Genomic DNA, 21,751 nt, shown 5'->3' on the forward strand with positions numbered 1-21,751 from the left:
AAAAATTGCCATAAAAATGCAGAGTTGGGTTTTTGTTTGTTTTGTTTTTTAACCGGTCTTCAGGAAACAAATTTGTATAAGGTTTCATCAAAAACTGATTGTGTTTTGAAGATGCTAAGTTCGAGGAATTTAATTTGCTGAAATTTACTCAGATACAGGCATTTAAGTCTTAGGACATTTTATGTATGGACAGAATATATGGCAAGACAATGTGAAAAGCACACGATGGAGGTATAAATAGCCAAAAAAAAGTAGCCAAAAGTAAAAACACAACACAAAAGTAGCCAGATGACAAAATAAAAATCGTGACTGTGCAGAGGAAGGGGGATGCTTCAAGAACAATGTGGCAGTTTAAGCCACTTACACAGTAAGATCCATTTCTCTGATATCCTTGAACTTGGTGAATCTTCTTTTCTTCTGGTAGGTGTACTGGGCCCCTGCTATAACAGAGCAAGGAGCTGCTATCACTGGGCAGAGGGGGGATTATGGGAGGATGCTCTGTAAAGTCATAGGACCGAGGAAGTGGAGGACGAGGTGGGACTACTTCCTCTTCCTAAAGATTGTAGAATAGTCACCTTATTTAGATGTGCACACCTGTTACAATTATTTATAACTCAAAAAGAAAAATATAATACCATTGGTACACCAGCTATAGATTTGGGATTTAGAGGGACAATGTCACACAAAGAAAAAAAAAAAGAAAAAAGGCCAAGACAGTTTTTTTTTTTAAATTTCTTTTGAGGTTTTTTGTTCACCTTCTATTTTATTGCTACCACCTAGAATGAGATGCTGTAACAGTTTCATTATTTAGCTTACCAAGATTTTCAGTTTTTTAATTTTAACACCTTTTAACACTTGCACTTGCTGTTGGACACGTATGAACTTGAACCATCCTTATAATAATTCAATTCATTATCTTTTTGGATTATATATACATTAAGAATTTCAGAAATTTCTGTAAGACAGATTCCATAAACTTCAGACAACCATGACAATGTCCCTTTAAAACTGTAATTTCTAGCCAGATTTTCAGAGGAATTGAACATTTGGGAGCTCCCACAACTTCAGCTGTTCTTGTGGGTGCTTGGACCATCTGAGAACCAGGCTCATTATGTGAATACACATATATAGCAATGTACTTCTTCCCATAAAAAGTGTTGTGGGTAGAAAACAAATCCATAAATCAGGGGTTATATTTCTAGGGTAAGAGCCTAAGGAGAGGAAAAGGTGAGAAACATAAAAGAGAAATAATACTAGTGAGAATATATACAGGGAACAACTGGAAGCATTAAGATTTACTTTCAAACTAATTCACAATGCATCATTTTCCCAGAAACATACTAAATGCAAATTTCAGACATCCTTAAAACAATTATAATGCTAATTTTTGTCATATGCACATGTCATTAAAAACTCAGTGATGCCACAATGGTAAATATTTCAAAACCATACCTCATTTTTATATTTAATAGCTGAAAACGTCCTTGATCCCATAATGCCTGTTTGGGCAGAAAAAAAAGAGAGAAAAATTGATGTAAAAAATTACTTTTAAACTATAAACTACAACCTGTTGCTATCAAACTAATAGACAAAGTATTAACTTAAATAAAGACTATTGTAACAATAGTAACATTTTTTCAAACATACAAAAGCAGCTATGGATCTTCTGGTTTAAAAATGTGTAATGATCCTTCTTAAGAGATAAAAGCAGTCAGTTTACCTGTCTCTGAAGAGCTTCTTTGCTGTTTATGTTTACTTAAACCCTCCATGACATCTTGAATTCTCCACAGTTCCTTCTGAATTTGAGCACGCTGTATCCCTGCTGACTCAGTCTGTCAGTAAATAAATAGCATATATAGGTGATAAATCACAACACAGTGCAAGTGGGAAAAAAACTAGAAAACTATTTTCTTTCTTTATACTACACTGCACATCCTTTCTCAATGAAGGGAAACAAAATGCAGTAATGGCAGACACTCTCCTTTCTCATAAAAAAGCAACATTCAAATACTGTCAGAAACCAGAAGTGTAAGATGAAGTAATTTCATAATTGATGACAGCAATTTTTCTAGGTGAAACTTCACTTAAGAACAGAATAGCATCTACTTCCTCCAAAGAAAACTCAAGCAAACTTTGAAAAGGAATCATCAATTCAAATCCTAAAATAGGTGGAGATAAACGTGGTGTGTTTGCATACTAGTATATAAACTCTGCTTTGGGCTGCATAACAGATTTTTCAGCTCTTGGTCTTCCTTGTAATTTCCCTTTCATAGCTGCATAGAAAATCAGTCCCCGGAGCAAACAGTCTTTACTGCCTCCCAGCATGGACCACACCCTTCTCCTGTTCTAGAGAATCTGTGCACATCCATGAGTGTCTCACAGAAAGATTTCCTGAGAGATTCAGAGCTTTGGCAAACTGCACAGCCCTCCAGGGCACAGCAAGCTAATAAGATGCACAACAGAACTGTTCACATCTAAGAAGCAGTGCTTAGAATATCTTTTATGATGATGGATTTTGATAGAATAATTTGCCATCGATAATGGAAAGATTTGTTTGATTGTGTCACACACTGTGATTGTTACAGCAGTGAGTCTGAGAAAATGACCCCACTTTGGACACCATCACTGAAAGAGAAAGAGGAGGCTCCCAAGCACAGGAAAACCAGTAGAAAAGCTGAAGACCTCCTCAGATCTTAAAAAGTTTTAACTTCTTCTAATACTTCCTTCTTATACTCTATACTCATAAGTATAAATATACATGTACTTTCTAATCTATAGCATTATATGTCCCCCTTTTTTTCATTTTTGTAGTTTTGACACAAAAACATAAAAAATGAAAGTGATTTATATATACTTTAAGATATATGCCACACCTGAATTTCTCCAAGCCGATCAAGTTGATCCTGCATATGGTTTCTTGTTACAGTAACATCATACTCCAATTTATCATATTCTCTCCAAGCTCTTTCCAGTTCCTAAGTATAAAACAAAAGAATTACAAATGTACATTCAAGAAAAAAAAATTATCTTTAATGAAGTGACATGAAACTTCAGGAAGTAATGCATAAGTAGGTATCAGCAAAAAATAAGGAAGTATGTATTCTAGAGAATTCAGTGTTCAAACAGCTTTTTGTTGTTGTTTTTTTTTATTAATGGAATACAAACAAGACAGCATTTTGCCTTTTTGCAGGCAAAGATCAGCAAGAACAAAATTTGCAGAATGTCTTTAGAGTTAGCAGGCATGTGAGACTTAAAATGTCCTTCCACCAAGGCAGAAAACTGACAAAAATGGATGCAAATTTGTCTCTTTTATCACACAGAATACATATGTGTGACTGCACAGCATGTGTGTGTAAACACAATGTATTATGCAAGACAAATGTTAAGTCAACCAGCCCTGCCTGTTGAGGTTACCAGTGGATGCCCCAGGCCTGCTAATGCACCATGATTTGACATATGTAAAACTACAAACACCAGAAGGGAGAAGGTGCAAAAAGAAAATCCTTTAGGTCAAGTCCACCATCTCACTTTTTAAGCCTACATCAAGCAATTTACTCAATTTAGCATAAATTAAGAAGTTAATGAGAGAGAGTATATTTTATGGACTTTCCTCTAATTCCCCTTTTCTGGCCCAACCAATTGCTTTTACAACATATTCTAACATTCAAACTAAACACAGTATCTCAGGGTCTACTTCAGTATCAGTTTCACCCCAGCAAACCACTGGAATCTGACACTAAAATACCTTCTTGGATGTCTGTGTAAATAGGCAAAAATAATTCTTTGCCTTGTATTTCAGTGTAGAAACCAGCACAAAGGATAGTAAATAGCAATTCCCTTCCTTCCCTTTTTATTGTTTTAGGTCTTTGAAAGTGATTAACTTGAAGTATCTTTCAAATATAATGACCTACTATTAATAGAGACCATGATAGTATAATCTGTTCTTCTTTTAACCCTGTAGCTGCTTTGCTGAAAATAAGTCACCTGTCTGATCAAATATCTGATCAAGTTTGTGCTTTTTACTGTTTTGCCATGGCATGAAATAGCTTATATGCATTAGTTTCTTCTCCTGTAATCAGTTTTTTGTATTATAAAGATGAAAATTACTACATCAATGAAGAGTCAGTATGCACTCACTCTTTGCCCAAAAAAAGAAAAAAAAAACAAACCACTCCTCAATGAATATAGTGAAAATATAGCATATCCCCAGCTGCCTCTGACAAAAACACAGGCAAGTAAAAGACAACTGAGTTTTCGCAGAGTGTAATGAAAAAATATCTACTGACAACCAAATTAAGAAAATCAAAATGCAGATAATTGTTTAGCACTTCATTGTGTTTTACTGGCAAGAACGTGTTACTTACTGCAGTAGCTCGCGATACTTCCCGGCAAGTGCTGAGTAGTCCATTCTGCAAGTCATCTCTCTGTAAGACTACATTTTGTATGGCTGAGGGATTATCTGCATTCATTTCTATCTCCTGACTTGCTGATAGCAAAGCTTGCTCAAGCGTGTACTATTGTAACAAAAAGAATAATTTTTAATGTTCTGCATCATCGGACGGATTTTCATTTTATTTCAGTTATCAATGTTCTGCCAATAAGCATGTAAAATAACAGCCACTTTAGGTAATAAATACAATTGTCCTACTTTCTCCTTGTGTAGCTGTTGAAGCTTCTCCTCCAGTGCTTGTACAACTTTATCTTGTTCACATAAACGGCTAAGCTTAGCCTAGTGGACAACAGAAAATTATCACAATTAGAGTTTTATTTTAACACCTTCATTAATCAAAACACAGCTTCATCAAACCATTGTATGAATCTATATAAAATGTTATTTCCACAAAATATGAATTCTAAAATTATGAGGGCATCTTGCATTTTCAAATTAACCTTAAGAAACCCTCTTAAGATGCTATGAAGTAAGTGCTATCACAGCTTGACAGAGCATGGCTCAAAGCATGTGTTTTATTATTCTACAGCTAAATCTTTACAGCCTAATAAGTACTAAACACCATTTTTATTTACACATTCCTCAATATTGCAAGTAATACCGTATACATTCACAGTTTTCTCATGGTTTATTTCAGGTGGTATTTTTTAATAGTTAGTTACTAGTACTATCCATACTCTGCTCTGTTTTAGTTCCAGTAAAGGCTTGGCTATGATTAAGCCTGTTCTGTTCCAGCTCCAGCTTGAGCAAATAACTGTTTAGTGCATGCTTACCAATTTGAAGCACCTTCCTTTTCTATTTTTCTATTTCTTTTTGGTTGAGTTTGTGTTGCTCTGAATTCTTAACTGGAAGATAATGCTGGAAGCCTGTTTTCTGTTTTACGCTTAGAATAACATCCCTTACATGAACATGTGTATTCTTAGTTGCATTGAGCAAGAATGACTAGACATGCCTATGTATGCATATATAGTATTACAGTGTGTATTTTTTAACACCAATTTTGCACCAGGACCCTTTTGTTTAGTAACTAGCAACCTAATACTCTGTATGGCAACTCCCCATGACAAATTTCAGTTTTGGAGTATTGGTCATATTTCCTGAGAAATTACATCTCTCATGCTTATAAGTGAACTACAACTACAGAGCTTTTCTATTCTAAAGTAATTCATTTGTTCCTAGAAGCAATTAACCTTTGAGCAAATATAAAAATTGAAATTTCAGCCTCAGATGTAATATTTCCTGTAAGTTAGAAGCTTATTACAGAAAGAGCCTTATGCTTCTCAATTTCACAAAGCAGTTTCAATTGGTATGAAGTATGTTTCAATCCCACAAGTCAAGGGGGAAATCAGTACCCGAATAAAGAGACAAATACCAACATTTCCAAGGAAGAAGAAATACAAATGACTTACATCAATATCCAGCTCTTCAGCTCTATATTTGTATAGTGCACCCCTACATTCTTCTTGTGTTAACTATAAGGAAGAATAATATTGCCATAAAACAACTTAATTGGACTATGAAAATGAAACGACTCTTCAGTTGAAGAGTTTTAAGAAAGAAAATCAGCTTTTGCTTGGAAGTCAAACATACCACATTGAACAATATATCTTTAGCCAATACACATTAATGAAGGTAAGTAAATGGAATGCTAAGCCGACTGTCAGTATAAAGTTGCATTGACTTACACAGGCTACGCTTCTAATGCAAACTGGACTTTAAAGATGTAAAACTAATTCAATCAAACATGGATTATGGAGGAAGATGAAACTGCCTGAGCACACCTAGGCAAAGTTATCCAGAATTATGAACATTTTCTTTAATGCGTTATAAATACAGGGGTTCATTCTACTTGGAATTGACCATTCTAGGCCCACTGAGGTCAGGTGTATTCACACTTGTATTCACACTGTATATTTAGGTCATTCTCTTCTGATTTGAGATTCACATCAGAATCTCCAATCAGAACAGAATGACCTAAATATACAGATATGTGTGAAATATCTCATTACAAACATATGCCCAGTGAGTGCCACCAAATACCTTTCTGCCTACATATGAATCATATGGATTCCCTCCCCTTAAACAGAGTATTTACACCAGAAAAGCTGTAAGTGGAAGCCCTTCTATTTAATCTTTGGACTAAAGCAAACTGCCCTCCTCATGTCAGTCACTATGTAAGGTATCTTCAAGCTATTTTCATACAGCTCCTTATACTAAGTTCTTAACTCTTTCAGTCCCTGAACTATTAATAATATTTAAATATACTTTACATCAAAAAGGAAGCCCCTCATCTTATAACAGTAACTACTGAATGTGCTATATAGCAATTGACATAACATTATCAACTTTGGTATTCTATTTAATTAAAAACATGTGCATTCAGTCTTAACATAGATGCTTTAAGTCCATGTATGTCATAATTAGGTCATCATGACTTAATATTACAAGAAAGACTATAAATCACCAGTCTGTCTTGAAGGACACTTATAAATAAGAGGACTAGGTAAGGGTTAATCAGACAAGCATTCCAAACATATAGTAAAGCTTCAGCACGTTTAAGTGTTTCATTTCAAGACATTATGTCCACATACCTCATGCAAATGCACCTGGTGACAATTTAAAAGTATGTATAGTGTATTAAAACCACACAGTAACTTTCTTTGAAATGGACATTTTATGAAAATGAGTGTTGGGATATGAAAAAAGCCACAGCACTTTTGCACCTCATGAATGTCACAAAAATTAAGGTATCTATTTAAACTCCTGCTATTGTAGACTTGTGGTTTTTAACTGTTGATTTTATCACGATGACAGAAAAATGAGGAATGGAAATATTTAAAACAAACTAATAAACATGGCCAAATGTCATTAGCTTACAGAGAACACCTAGTTATACTTCACAAAAGAAAAAATTTATGAAAGAAAGATTACCACCTATTAGATAAATATGTGTTCCCAAGACACTGCTTAGCATTTTATAGAGTTTGCCTAGGAAAATGTAGTATTTTTTTCAAGCAAGTATTTTTAAGACTTTTAGATTTTTTCTTAAAAACTGTGAAACATTTATTTTTTTGCATTTCAACCTAAATTATAGACAAGTTTAATATAACTTGCCAATTAAGGATCCTTATATCCCTGTCTACCTCCTAAAAGGGATATATTTTAAGTATTCAGAAAACAGAAACACATTTTCAAATAACTCTATACACATACTATTTCTTCTTACTAAAATCCTACCAGACTTTTAAAATTTCTGACAACTTCTTGCTTTTGTCAGTGGTACTGGTTTCCCACAATAGGCACTGCTGGAGAGCCACTTCATGTCAACATTTCTCCTCCAACATTTTATGTAGACTTAGTGCAAAACCTCTAAAAATAGCACGAAACACTTAATCCACCTCTGAAAAAACCAGCAGCTTCTCTTTCCACGTCACATCTATAAATCAGCTTAAGGCAAAAAGTGCAGGATGCTATCAATTCCTACTGGACTTACAAGAGGCATTTCAGTAGACAAAATACAATTACACATTACAGGCAAGGTTAACAACCTCATAACCCTGGAAAATGCATTATAAGAGCTCCAACGATCAAGTTATCGAAATGTATTTTATGTCACGTTCAACAAATGCCTCTGTCACCAAAACGACCTCTCCACACACCAGGACAGTAATTTCAGGGCAAGAGTGCCACCTACTGCACCAAAGACATGGCTTGCTTGCTGTCTTCTATACTTTTCCTGGATTTATGCCTACTCAAACACAAAAAAACCCCATGCCTCAACATGGGGAAATTCACTGCACAGATCCCAAGCATTAAGGAGCAGCACCCTAAACACCTACAAATGGAACTTACAATTTTTAAAGACCAAATGTGTATCTTGCATACAAAAAGATAAGTGACCTTAACTGAATCTCCATCTTATGTTAGAAATAATTTGTTATCTACCTTACAGTCCCATCTCCATCAAATGCCAGTACCAGAGAACCACAGAAGTGGATATATCCACCACAATGGATACCATATAAAATGTCCTTAGTGCAAAATTTCTTCCCAAATAAGCACAGATTAAGCAAATCTTGTAAAACATGAAGGGTTAAGCCTATTTAAGCACTCAGTATTAAAAACATCTAAGTGACAGCATTATTTCATTACCTTGCAAGCTATTTTCAGATTCCACTAACCATTTTGATTCAATAAATATATGGCAGGGAATTTCACACACACAGAGAACACTAAACATCTCTGAAAGATTACTGCACTTAGGAAATGAAAACAGCACAATCCATAGCATTTTGTGGGAAGCACAAGGTTAAAGTCAGACTTCCTAAAGACTTTTTTCTTTGTCTTTTTCTTTTTGAAAGCACTTCTTACACTGAAGAAACAAGGAATCTCCTATAATTTTGCATAATGCAACAGGCAACATTTCAAATACAAATTTAAACCACAAGATTCTTGTCTCAAATACAAGTTCATGTCCATCCTGTGTTTAAATGTGTGTATATCTTGCCGTAAGAACACCTCCCTATGCCTATTGGAGCAACATAAAAGCAAATTTTAATATGTTTTTAGTGTACTAAGAACAACTATCCAAGCAAAGACCTGAATGTTAGCTTTTTGCACTCAGATTTTCAATTTTCCCCCTCTGGGAAACTTATTCACATAAGAGGAACTGAGAATAAGTCTACTTCTTAAAATCAGCATATACAGCTTTAGAAAACAAGATTAAGACTCCTCACCAAGCACTAGAAAATATAAAAAAAAAAACCCTGAACAAACAAGGAAAGAATGGGTCCATGTCTTGCCTGTACACATGGAATTACTTCCCTGGCTTATACTTCTAAATGTACAATACAGTCTGCAGAGCAGATTGTTCTATGTAAGTCAAAGTGATTTATCTGTGATGATGAAACAAACTACAAACAAAAATGTCTTAAAAATAACACGTTTGAAATCATACATTTTATCTCTTTTACTAAACAACGGGTAATCATAAGTAGGAAGCAAGACACCTTAATTTTTAATTAAATACAATCTTTTCTTGCTTTCCTTTGCTTAATTCAGTGATAAAGCCAAACTGAATAAACTGAAGCAAAGAAAGATCATTTTCTCTGTAAAGGAATGTTTACAGTCATCAGAAACTAGTTTATTGTCTTGACAACAAAACAGGTTTCAGTTGCTTAAGCAGAGACTTCTCCCAGTTGTGTACATCTCTTTAAAGCTGCAGTACAAAAGATGACTGGCAAAACCAATTTATTTCATTTGAATAAAAAAAATTAAGTTGGTTAAAGAAGCTGCCAGAATTTTAAACAGGTTAGGTTTTGCATTACAAAAGTTTAGAAGACAATTTAAGCAGTGAAATCTCCAATGTGTTTTTATCCTTTCCTGATATTTAGGTACTGCAGTAATTTGTGTAAGAGGCTTCATACATGGAAGCAGAAGGTCTTTTAATTCTCCACTTCATGCACTACATGCATCCTTCTGCACAAGCCTGCCAGCATGCTGCAAACCTGCATCTCTAGTGAAAAAAGGTTATTTAATCTTCATGACCTGCTAAAGTCACTGCTTCTTTGACACGAATGTCAAAACAAGTGCTTAACTCGTTCCCAAACAGGAAGCAGCAGGTGTGTAAATGACAGCACAGCTTCCTCAAGCCAGCACTCCAAAATGTACTGGTATCCCTAAATAAGTAGCACAGGCAGAGCTATACCTGGAATGGATCCATGGGAGAAGAGGTGGAACTGGATGATATCTGAGGTCCCTTCCAACCCGAACTGTTCTATGATTCTGTGATAGTAACCTTAGAAGCTTCAGCAGTTAATCCTGACACATCCAAAACACCTCTGTTCATTATATGTACTTTGGTTTGTCTTACATAATCTATTAAAGAAATTGGATTTTTTTTTTTTTTTTAAATTGTAACAGCTAGGCTTCTTTGGAAAAAAAAAAAACAACAAAAAACCAATTTCATTTTGGACTTCAGGTCACCTTACTTCTCCTGTTCCTCTCCCAAACAGCTTCTTCAGGTTCCAAGTTAAAGCTACTATTCTGTACACAGGAGCACAGACTGGACCATCCTGAAATCAAAGTCACTCACAACCTGACTTCCTTCAGAAAGCTGAGATTTTTCATGCAACTTTTCTGGATCACAAGGAAATTTACAATGTGGTGTTAACTTCCAAAAAATTGAAACATGAAATTAAGTTGCAGCATTTTTTTGAAACATGGCAGAGCATCTCATTTTATTCATTCTGTGCAACCTTTATACGTCATTTTGGTTCACAGATGCAAAAATGCAAGTGTAAGGGTACTGGTCAGACATTCCCTTCTAACTAGCAGCCAGAATTGCACAGCTTGTCTACTACAAAATACCAGAATCATTTAAGTAAAAACAACATCTTTGCTGCAGCTGAGGCTAGAAGCTTCCTAAATATTCCCTGATGTGACAGGAGCTATTCAGTTAAGCCCCAGAATTCCTAAGATGCTGCAATGCCAACAGATACTTATTGGCCATGCTCATAAGTTAATGAAGGTCTCAACTCACAGACAATATTTCCATTCACTTTTCTGATTCTTCTTCCATCTTACAATTTACAACCATCACGAGGTACTCTGTAAGTGTGCACAGTTAAGTCTGCTGTGACTTTATGAACAGACACTGCTTTTTTGGATTTACAGTCCCCAGATCAAAGTAATATTTGATCCTTCCTTTCTTCAGTGGCTAAAGGCTTGGTAGGTTCAAAGAAAAACTTGTAAATCCACTTCCTAGAACAAAACAAAATTGCCAGAAATGACCAGGTAAACACCACTCACATGCTTTTGTCGTGGTCAAAAGAAAGAAGCACCTTTGAACACTAATTGCAGAGAATCATGCTAAGACAAATGTTGGAAGCTTATTGAAGTTTTATGAATTTACTGGACACCTGCATAAAACATCAACTATTCAAATTGTCTAGACAGACAAAGTTATTCAAAAGTGTAAATTAAATACTTAACAACAAAAAAATACGCAGCAAAAGCCATGCTAACAATATTGCAGCATTTTATAAAGCATGGATGACTTGTGGTTTTCCAAAGCAAATAAGAGAAACACCGATGTTATGAATAAATCTGAGGAACAACCAAAACTGTCACTAAGGAAAATTTTCGCAGATGATAAAGCAAATTTCATTCACTCTCCAAGACCTTACTTGATGGTACAGTTGCGGTCTTAGCGCCGAGTTCTCAATCATAGTGTGAACCATGGTGATTAAAGGTTCATTCTCTTTCATCTATTTCAAATCAGGAGGAGCATACAGCAAACATCAGTTTACAGCATGGCTAGATTTGAAAGACGACACTGTAAAATATAGCCTCTACTTTAATTTTTTTCTAATAATGCAGTAGATTACATTTTATCCCATGCTTTTTATATATTCCATCATTCAGTAATATCAACATCTGAAAAGTTTAATAACATCAAACAAATGTATCAGAAACACATAAATGCTCAAAACCAATGTAATATTTAGTCACCACCACTATCCCTTTTTAAAATAAAATTGCTTCAAATAAGGCTGGCTTTGCACGACATTGAAATGAAAAGTATTAGATTATGACTGGAACACTCAAACCTTTATCAGAAAACCTTTTATATTATAGATTACTAACTCAATGTACCTTAAAAAGGTAAAATCATTCCCAGCCTCTGCACATTGAAGCAAGGCTTAGACTTACATTACAGAATAGCTATAGCACTGATTTATATCCTTATAAAGTTTGAATCATTACTTATTGCATTTATTCATCCTCCATACAGGTTTGAAACTATTTTGAAACTGGTCAGACATTTTCTATAGTGATTAGTATTTACTGATATGCATGCAAACGTCAAAACTTTGATTATTACAGTAAAAACTGCATAAATTTAGGATTTTACAGAAGTATGCAACACAGAAAACAGTCTGGGATTTTCAGCTTTAAAAAAGGAGACTTTCCTAAAAGTAAGGGAAAAATTATGAAAATGGATAGCTTTCCTCTCCAAAAGAAACTGAAAAGCCATTTAATGCACAATTCCCCTCCTGTTTTTCTTGGAAACTTCAGGACCTCTTGGAAACTTTAGGAATGCATGTTTCAAGTATGGTTACACAGGAAGGAAATGTGTGTATGAATATTTATGATCTTTCACTCTGTAGTAATTTATATATATGCACTCACCATGAATTTCAATGGCAAGGTTTTGTTTCACAGATTGAAATGCAACAGAAAGCCTGATGGTTTTATGCCATTTGGAACTTCTTGCCCCTGATTATTTGGGAAAAAACTTAGCTGGTACATTTGGAAAAGTGTATTTTTTCACTTTATGGAAAACACATTTTTGTTGTTACAGATAGATGACCTTTTTGTTGTTGTTGTTGTTTATACATAGTAAAGTCTGATCAGCTGATAAATTAATCACTCAGTAAAGAGTATTGGGTGATAATCTTAAAATACCTTATCAAAGATAATCTTATTTCAGGATAACTGTGTCTTAAGAAGGAAAGCTCATGATGCTCTATTCAAGGCCAGAAAAAAAAAACCCCACACAAGTCCTCCTATTTGCTCTATCTACAGTACACATAAACACAAAATTAGAACTGATACAAGAATTGTTCTCCCTTTACATTAAAATTTTGTCTAGAGAGTACGTGCACCAATGGATACCAAAAGATATTTCAATATTAAGATTAACAATAAGGTCCAAAGCCCAAGCAATTGAACTACAGCCAACTGCAACTTCTATAAAGGAAAAATTACTTTGAGAATGAAATATTTTATTGGGAGTATACTTGTTAGAATGCATTTTTATTAGGAAAATTTCAATAGCTTCAGGCTCTTTGGCTAATTCTTTTAAAATAATATTCCAAATTTTTCCTTTCCTACTGATAACAGACAATGCCAGAATTTACTTCTGTGGAACTCTTCAGAGATTGTTTTCATCCAGATCAGAAAATAAGCAGAGTGGATTTGCACAAAAGATGTTGTGGAGTAATGTTTTGTCTGGTTAGCTCTAACTTGATTTATAGGACTTCTCATTTATTTTTACTACCATTAGTGCTAAACCATTCTTATCTACCACTATTTCCAAAGGCCAGTTATTCCCAGAAAAGCTCCAGTTCCTTAAGCCTTTATGGAAGAAAAATTAAAAAACCAGATAATTGGTAAAATAATGCCAACCAAAGAGCCATTGCAGAAGTCAAATATAACAAGGTTTTTTTCTCCTTAGGTAAGAACGTTTCAAACAATACTGGCATTTATAAGTTCTTGAGGCTCTATGTCACAAGCCTTCTGTTAGCTAGAGCTGGAACACACACAAGGCAAAGAGTACTGAAAAAGTACTCAAACCAGGGTTATGTGTGACACAATTGCAAATCCCATGCTATATAAGAAGAGGAGGATACCTATTCTGTGTTCTTACTGCACTGTACAGTAAAGGACACCTTTTAGATCCTACGTATAACACTAATACTATTTACTCACAGAGTCTCTTCAATTAAAAGAAGTCACAAAAATAGGAATTAGGATTTTCATAAGCAAACTGAAGTGTGAGCTGTCTGATGCCACACAGCAACACACCAGTAAAACAAAAAATCCACCAGTCTTGGCTTTATGTCTTTCTAGCTTTTAGCAAACAGCTCTTTCTCCCAGGAGGTAATGCTTCATTTTGCTCTTTACTGCTGTAGAATATAAAAGCTTTTTGCAGTAGGAAACAATGAAAAAACACCTCCTTGACATGTGATCTATGTGAGCAGCTATGTTACTTACAAGAAGTCATCTGAGTGGGTATTTTGTGCTTTAAAATGTAACGTCAAGCAACAGACAGCTCTTCTTTGTCTTTCTTTTCCTAAAATCTTTTCTGTGCTTGGGAATACCCTACACAGATACCATTTCACCATGTGCTGCTGCAGTGACCAGCAGGAATAGTACCTCCCTACTGGGACAGCTGATCTCACTGATGACACAACCCCATATGTTAAGGGTGACAAAACTTTGAGATCGGGTTGGCAGTTTTAGCCACTTCCTCTCAAGCTTCCTGAAAGAAAAAGCAGTGGCAATAGGACCTGACCAAGCTGTTCTCTGGTCCTTTCACTGATTACCTATCCAAAAAGAAGAAGTTGAAAGCCCTTTTCCTTCCTGCCTTCTTTTTAGAACTATACTGCCTCTGGCTCAGACTTTTTTTTCACTCTTCAGAGCCTCTGATCTGGAGCCTCTATTTTTCCTCTGGGGAGAAAAAAGAAAAAAAAAAAGCAGCAGAAGGAACAACAGTAGTGGCTAGGTCAACTCACTCTACCTTTTCCAGATAACCTGAAAAATACACGTAAGAGCAGTATCCTCTAAGTTCCTAACATACAACATGGTATTTTCGGCTGAAACACAAGACCAGATACACAAGATGGTATCTGCCAGCTCTATCCAAGCTCCCTTGTACTATTCCAGCCTCCCTTAATTTACTACCTATTCCCAGAACCAGCTTCAGAATCTCAGAAAGATGGTGGTGAAGAGGACAAAACAGAAGAAAGACTCCCAAACAGTATGGACATTGGCTGTGGGAATCACCCCTTTGTTTGACAAACAAACAAGTTTGACAAACTTGTTCAAATTCTGTTTATTTTTATGTGCTCTTTGAAAAGTAAAAGAAACAAAAAATGAAAATACCAGCAGAAGTATATGAACAACTTAACACCTAAACTATTCACAAAAATAGCCATTTCAAAAACAACAACGACAACAACAACAAAAAAGACCAAATTAAATTTAGTCAAGCTTCTACTGTGACAAACCAACCTGGAATATGCTGAGACCAACATAACAACCTGCATGTTGTGTTTTAAATAAAGAGCTTGAGCTCAGTATAAAAGAGCTTTTCAGTGAAGTTTTACTATAAACATAAAATTCAGAAGTGGTTTGCTGGCATCCTCTGTAGTAATTGGATGATTTGAATGGGACCCCTTGCCATGACTTAATTTGCAAAGGAGGGGAGTAAAAAGCCTGTTTAGCATTTATTTGGAAAAGATTCTTATGTTCCTACTTTTCATTACTGTTATTGTAATTAGTGGGTACAACCACATTAAGAAGACTGCTGGCTTGGATTTTGTAATACTAAGTAACTGATCTCTTAAAATTTGATAAAGCTCAAGAATGAGAATATATGTGCTCTCATAACATTGGCAAACAAATAATCATTGCCTAGGGCTTCTTGCTGCATTGAAAGAACTGCTTCCTCTTTGATGAGTCTTTCTCCTGCCTTTCAACAAATCTTGACCCAGACAACTGGTTCACAATCTCACTTTAAAAAGAAAGGATGCAGGACAACCATTTTTTTAACCAAAAGACATGAAAAAACCCCATACGGCTGGATATATGTGTCAGCCCCTTTGATCTTTTTTTTGTTCCTTTCCTCTGACCTCCAACAGCAACAACAAAAATTTCTTAAACCATAATACAAAAATATCTAAAAGAGTAACAGAAGAATTTCTAAGAATCTCGAAAGGAAACAGCTGTACGAAATAGAAACATGACTTAAAAACAGGCTATGGAATATTCTTGAGTCTTGATTAAAAAAGCCACCTAACCAGTGAACAAGAATTTACTGCAACAGCAGAAGAGTGACCTTCCCTACATATGAACTGAAAATGTGTGTGTCTGCCTGAAAATTCTCCTGTAAAACCTCAGTATAAACTTACTGATTATTGTTATGTATGGGGCTCAATTTTTTGTGTTTAAAAACGTGAGAGTTGAAGATAACAGGACTAGAGATCCACCACATGCTTTGGCCAAAGAAGGTTTTGAAACTATTGACAGAGTTTAAGCACAAGTAGAAATACCTAACTTAAGTACACTGGACATATAAAATTCAAAGAGGGGAAGTGATGATGCAAGCTTGTTATTCAGATGCAGATATAAGGAGAAAAGGCCATAATTAGACTAAAAGAAGCATTGATTTTTTTTCTTCCCAGCCTAAAGGAAAACTGATCATGGACAAAGAAATAAGATACAAATGAGGTGAGGTGACCCCTCAAAATGGTACTCAAAGAAAGAAGACTCTCAGAGGGTCTGATTTCATATGCTGTTAGGTGGCAGTATTATATTAAAACACAGGAAAAAACTGAAAAACTGATCAGAAATTGGGACAAGTATTCCCAATCTGATGTTCCATGATTTTTTTATTAGTAATAGATTTTACATTTAATAATGCTTTCCTACTGTAAGAAGTGCAGTGATTTCTTGCATCTCTGGGAGATGCATTCATGGCACATTTTTAATACTTAGGCACTTCCCTAAGTTAATGTTTATCACATCACATTTCTCAATTTTATTTGATGCAATTAAAAAGAAAATCCATTTTACCACTTCTCATGTTATACATAGGCAATACTCTCAATTTAATCCAGTCTGTTATAATCACAAACTGGGCTAATCAAGTAACAGCCTGGCACATAGTTTTACACTTCACATGGACACTTGTCCTTTCTTGGATATGAATTACATTGTGGAAGACAGAATTATTCCCTTTTTTCAAAAAATTATACACTGGAAATATTTGAGTTGGATGAAGTATTTTGGCTTAATTTTGAAAGCTTTTATTCCCTACTGTTTTAGACCTCCTGCAGCCCCTTAAGACAAGACAGAGATGTTTAGAAATGAATCATCATCTAACTGATTTGGTCAGAATTCACACCTTGTTTCCAAGAGATAACAGAAAATCTACACTGCTGGGTGAACCAAGCCCGTGTGGGTGTGTGGTTTTTTGTAACTCATTAAAATCCTATTCCAATAATATGTAGGACATAAAAGTTCAAAGAACAATTGTTTGAAAGTGCAAGGCTGAAAAATTTCGTTAGAAGAAACAATAATAGAAAAAGAAAAAGCTCAGGCAATTTTTATATTTTTAATTAACAGGTCACCTAGTTGCTTATTTTTCCTATAGGCAAAAATTTCCCATATAAAAACTTACACACAACTTGTACAGAGTCCCATTGGATCATGCAACAAAGCCATAGAAAGAGGTATCTGATATCACAGTTCTTCACTTGGCACTCAATTATGTTAGTGAAGACATAATTGTACCCTGACTTCCTAAGTTATAAAATTGTAAAGAAGTAAAATCTTATATAAGTCTTCAAAATTGAGAAAAAGAAATGAGCCATGCTATGATTTGTCTAAAATATTTTTTCATGTTAAGCCTCCCTTTGATTTAATGCCCTTTAGAGACATCTAACTTCTAAATTTAGAAGACTAAAAGTATCAGAAGCAATAATTTTTTATACATTGCACATGTGTCATATCAACTTGGAAATACTTTTCAGCTTTGATTAAAGATGCTAAAATGCTACAGTTACTGTTATTATAAGAAGGTACTGAAGAACAGAAAAAATAATTGGTAAATGGCTACTCAATTTTTGACAAATTTGAAATTGAGCCTTTTTTTCCCATTACATGTCAAATTTGTAATCAATTAAGACATTTGTGCTACTTAAAAAGGTCATGTATTAAGTATCTAACTTCCTCAAAAACGTAGAAAATCCTTCTCCCCAAATATTTTCAGCTTGATAGAAGCAGGCAAAAAGCATTAAGAAATGAAAACACACAAGAAAATTGCAAATCCCACCTGGTGATCCAAATATATGGCATTCCTTTGAAGGTGATGTGAAAGAATCTCATTCTAGCAGGCAGCAATCAGGTAGAAAAAGGAAAGGGACAGAAGGTGCAGAATGCATGAAAAGAGATTTTAAAGATATAAACTAGACAGCAATCTTTCTGTTTTACATAGAAATATAATGCTGCTTTTACCTGCTTTTTTTTGCTGAACTGTTAGCCAGTTTTGATCCAGGCACAGAAGTGAATAAAGTTTGCCATGAATCTGACTACAGACTACTACATTACATTTTGGCTTTACATATAAAATACAGCAGGATCATGTAAATGTCTACTACACAGACAACTATAAGCCCTTTGACAAATTTTTTTTAACAAGTCCTACTTTTTTGTACACAGATCAGAAATAAGTCTGCATCTGACTTGAGGCAGTATAAATAACATTTATCTCATGATCTATCTCTACAAGTTTTGTTTATTAGATAGGTCATAAACCCTTAACTTTAAGCTTAAACTACAACATATTTTAAAATATTCCTATGCATTTTTTGACTCAGCTAATATCAAAAACCCACGAGTAAACCCTCAAAGAGTTAATAGCAGAACATCACATACATAAAGAAACGTTACTCTAGCCTGCTCCCATAACAGCAAATTTTGCACTAATGGCACAATGTAAACTTTGATTAGTTAATGACTACATGTTAGTGAGAATGGTACATGACACACATTGCTTTATAGCTGACCTTTGGGCTGCTGGCCTCAAGTTTTAGTTGCATGAGTTGTGCTAGTGTGTGTTCCCGGATACTACTCAGTTCAGCTTGCTGCCGTCTCAGCTTTATTAGCAGCAGCGTGAGCTCCTCTGGCTGAAGCAGTGCAGTGTCAGAAGCCAAAGAGTAGAAAAAAGGTTAATTGGTATCCTAAACAACACTTGATTAAAAGAAGGGTTCTTAGTATCTTTCTTACAAAAACTCTCTATAGTGATACAACAGATACCCCGTAATTCCCCCGAACTGAACGCTTTCAATTGTATAATGAAGCGTTGGGTTTCAACTACTCAGAAAGACCATAAAGTTTAACATCCCATATTAAGAACAAAAATGTGAGGATGTTGCAGGAGAAAGTCCAGAGCCCACAAATTTTTCCAGACATGCATATCAAATTGACAATATTGACTTAGATGAAGGGGAGGGGAGACAATTTCAGCTCTTACTATAGCATTATCTGTATACAGACAGACATTCAAGGTTGGTGAAAGATTAAAAAAAATTCCCTCAAAAAGATTTAGTTTCTAAACTAATTCTTCAAAAGGATATGTCAAAATTCCAAGTAAATAAACCTCCCATGATAACAGACCAACATCAGAAACAATCATCTTTCACAAAATAACACTGCACAAGCACAACAAAAATAACTTTCTGTCTCACCTTCCACAGGTTTAAGGCTACCAGGTAATTTATTGCTTTATTTTATGACTAAGATATACCATACAGCCTTAGGAAGAGGTGAAGAATAATATTTAAACCCCAAGATTATATATATATATATATATAATGGAAATACAGTCACATTCAAAGAGGTATTTGTCAGGTGATTCCATGCAGATGAGTTTAGGTCACTTTGGGAAACTATCTGAATAAATCCTGGTAGGCACTTCCATTTCTTCAAATAAAAAACAACTTTGTATCACAAGGATTTTTGTTATGTTCCTGTTTGCTTCTGTTCATTACACTTCTCCAGAAGTCAGTCTTGTAAGAGGTTAAATATTCATCCAGCATGTTAATTTTCTCACATTCTGTGAGTTAAAAAAAACACTACCAAGCACAAAAAAACCCCCCAACTAAAACTCTGCTTTCTCTCTCCCACAGTCACAGAATTTTCCCAAAGCAAAGAAAAAAGCTCCAGAGAAAAAAATATTAAATTACTGAAAAACTAATTCTAGTTTATTTAAAAAAAGAAGAAAAATTTCTGAGAATAAGCCTGGCATTGGCACGGTTTTGAGCTTGTACCAAAGTAGCCCACAAGAGGGGGCACAGGATTTTCACTTAGCTTCAGTGGCCGAAACCATTTGCTTTGAGGGAAAATCAACACTAAAGCCGAATTGTCTAACAGCCAATCTTCCTTTTACAGTAATCTTTGTACACCTGGATTTGAAATACTTGATTTCAGAAAGTAAGTATAAGGATATGGACTCCTATAATAAGGTATTTTCAAGTTCTCTCAAAAAAATCAGTGACAATATTTCCTGTCTGAACACTAACATCATTTCAAGGCACAAGAAAACTTATTTTTAGAAATAAGAGACCTGAAAGTAGCATCTTCAAACAAAAGGAATAGTGAATCACTCTTTTCAAGATCAAAACTCTTCTTGGTACGTTGTGCAAACAGCCAATTTTAGAGCATTGGGAATACTATTTAATGGTACTTAATAGCAGTATTTGCAAGCAAATTTTTTTTCAGAGCCCATCAAGCAGTAATGTCTTGTTCTCTCAAGACATTCATAATGTTGCAAACATTTTTGACAATGCTTTAAGTATTTTGCTTTTGCTGCAGCTTTTGGGACTCCTGCAACCACCCCAACAGTGGATTTTGTTTAGAAGAGCTACCCACAGGTTTCATCCTCTTGCCCCTGCAACACTTGCGCTTTGGACAGAACTTCTGGTCTCTACAGGCTGACACTTGGACCTCCCTTGCCCTCTACCCCACTCGTTGGCCCAGCTCCAGAGGCCAAGAGAGCTGAGGGGGCCAAAAACCCAAAGAAACCTCTGCAGAAGGCAAGGCACAGAGATAAGGTGCCAGCTGCCAAAGCCCAACCCATAACTTGCTGAAGATGCCAGGGATTCATGCTGGGAAGTGCAAGAAACAGGGGTCAAGACAAGCAAAGGACTGACTGAGGATCTCCTGCCCACAGTATGATTCCATATCTGTGTTTTTGATTCATGACTGTCTCAAAACAGTAATTTGGGATGGACAGAGAAAGGTTAAGGAAAGGAGACAAAATCTGGCAAATGAATGTGGTAAATTTTGGGACAGTTTCTTAGCTTTCCACTAAGAGTCATGTTTCAGTTAGAAAGCTGGCAAGTATTCCCTCATACTACTTGGATCAAACATCTTCAGTGAGAGTTTAAACTCAATCACAGAAAAACGAGAGGTGTCATAAAGGACATAGTTTTACCAAATGTAGTTTTACTACAAAGCTTTCCAGAAAAAGGTAGATTTTATTTCTAGAAATTTCTAAATACTTAATGTAGAAGTAAGTGTTCTGAGAGGTATTCTACAGTCTCCCAGGAATTTCTGTAATGTATCAAATATTATTAATAAAAAAAATCTCAGGATTCAATGTAGCAAGAGCACCTACTGTATTTGCCATGACAACAAAAATAAAGGCTACATTTAATGAAAACTTTGAAGAGAATAAGAATTCAGTATTGTCTCTTCTTACTTAATAAAATTGCTTTTAAGAAGAAATTGCTGTACCAAATAAAGATGCAACTCACTGTTTTGCCTTGGAGGTTCTGAGCAGTAACAGGCTGTATAGTCAGACCTGCTGGCATTGACCTTCTGTCAGGCACAAAGACGTGCTGTAAAAAAACAAAATAGCACAGTATGATCCATGCTTATCTAAAGACTCAACAGTTACTATATTCTAAAAATAAAAAAAAAGCCAAGCCAACTTCACACTCATGACAA

General features: G+C 35.1%; 1 protein-coding gene across 1 annotated transcript in view; it reads right to left on the reverse strand.

The window, feature by feature from the left end:
- Positions 1-21,751, reverse strand: part of PLEKHA5 (pleckstrin homology domain containing A5) — a 160,139-nt gene that overhangs the window by 15,126 nt on the left and 123,262 nt on the right. Inside the window, exons 12-22 of the mRNA XM_030450455.1 lie at positions 21,559-21,642; positions 18,808-18,927; positions 18,075-18,128; positions 11,638-11,718; positions 5,860-5,922; positions 4,649-4,729; positions 4,365-4,514; positions 2,874-2,975; positions 1,721-1,832; positions 1,453-1,499; positions 365-553 (exon numbers count right to left, since the gene is read on the reverse strand). Coding sequence (XP_030306315.1) covers positions 365-553; positions 1,453-1,499; positions 1,721-1,832; positions 2,874-2,975; positions 4,365-4,514; positions 4,649-4,729; positions 5,860-5,922; positions 11,638-11,718; positions 18,075-18,128; positions 18,808-18,927; positions 21,559-21,642 — 1,083 coding nt within the window. The remainder of the gene's footprint in view (positions 1-364; positions 554-1,452; positions 1,500-1,720; positions 1,833-2,873; positions 2,976-4,364; positions 4,515-4,648; positions 4,730-5,859; positions 5,923-11,637; positions 11,719-18,074; positions 18,129-18,807; positions 18,928-21,558; positions 21,643-21,751) is intronic.

The sequence above is a fragment of the Calypte anna genome, chromosome 1 (genome assembly GCF_003957555.1).
Source record: "Calypte anna isolate BGI_N300 chromosome 1, bCalAnn1_v1.p, whole genome shotgun sequence".
NCBI classification, from domain to species: domain Eukaryota; kingdom Metazoa; phylum Chordata; class Aves; order Apodiformes; family Trochilidae; genus Calypte; species Calypte anna.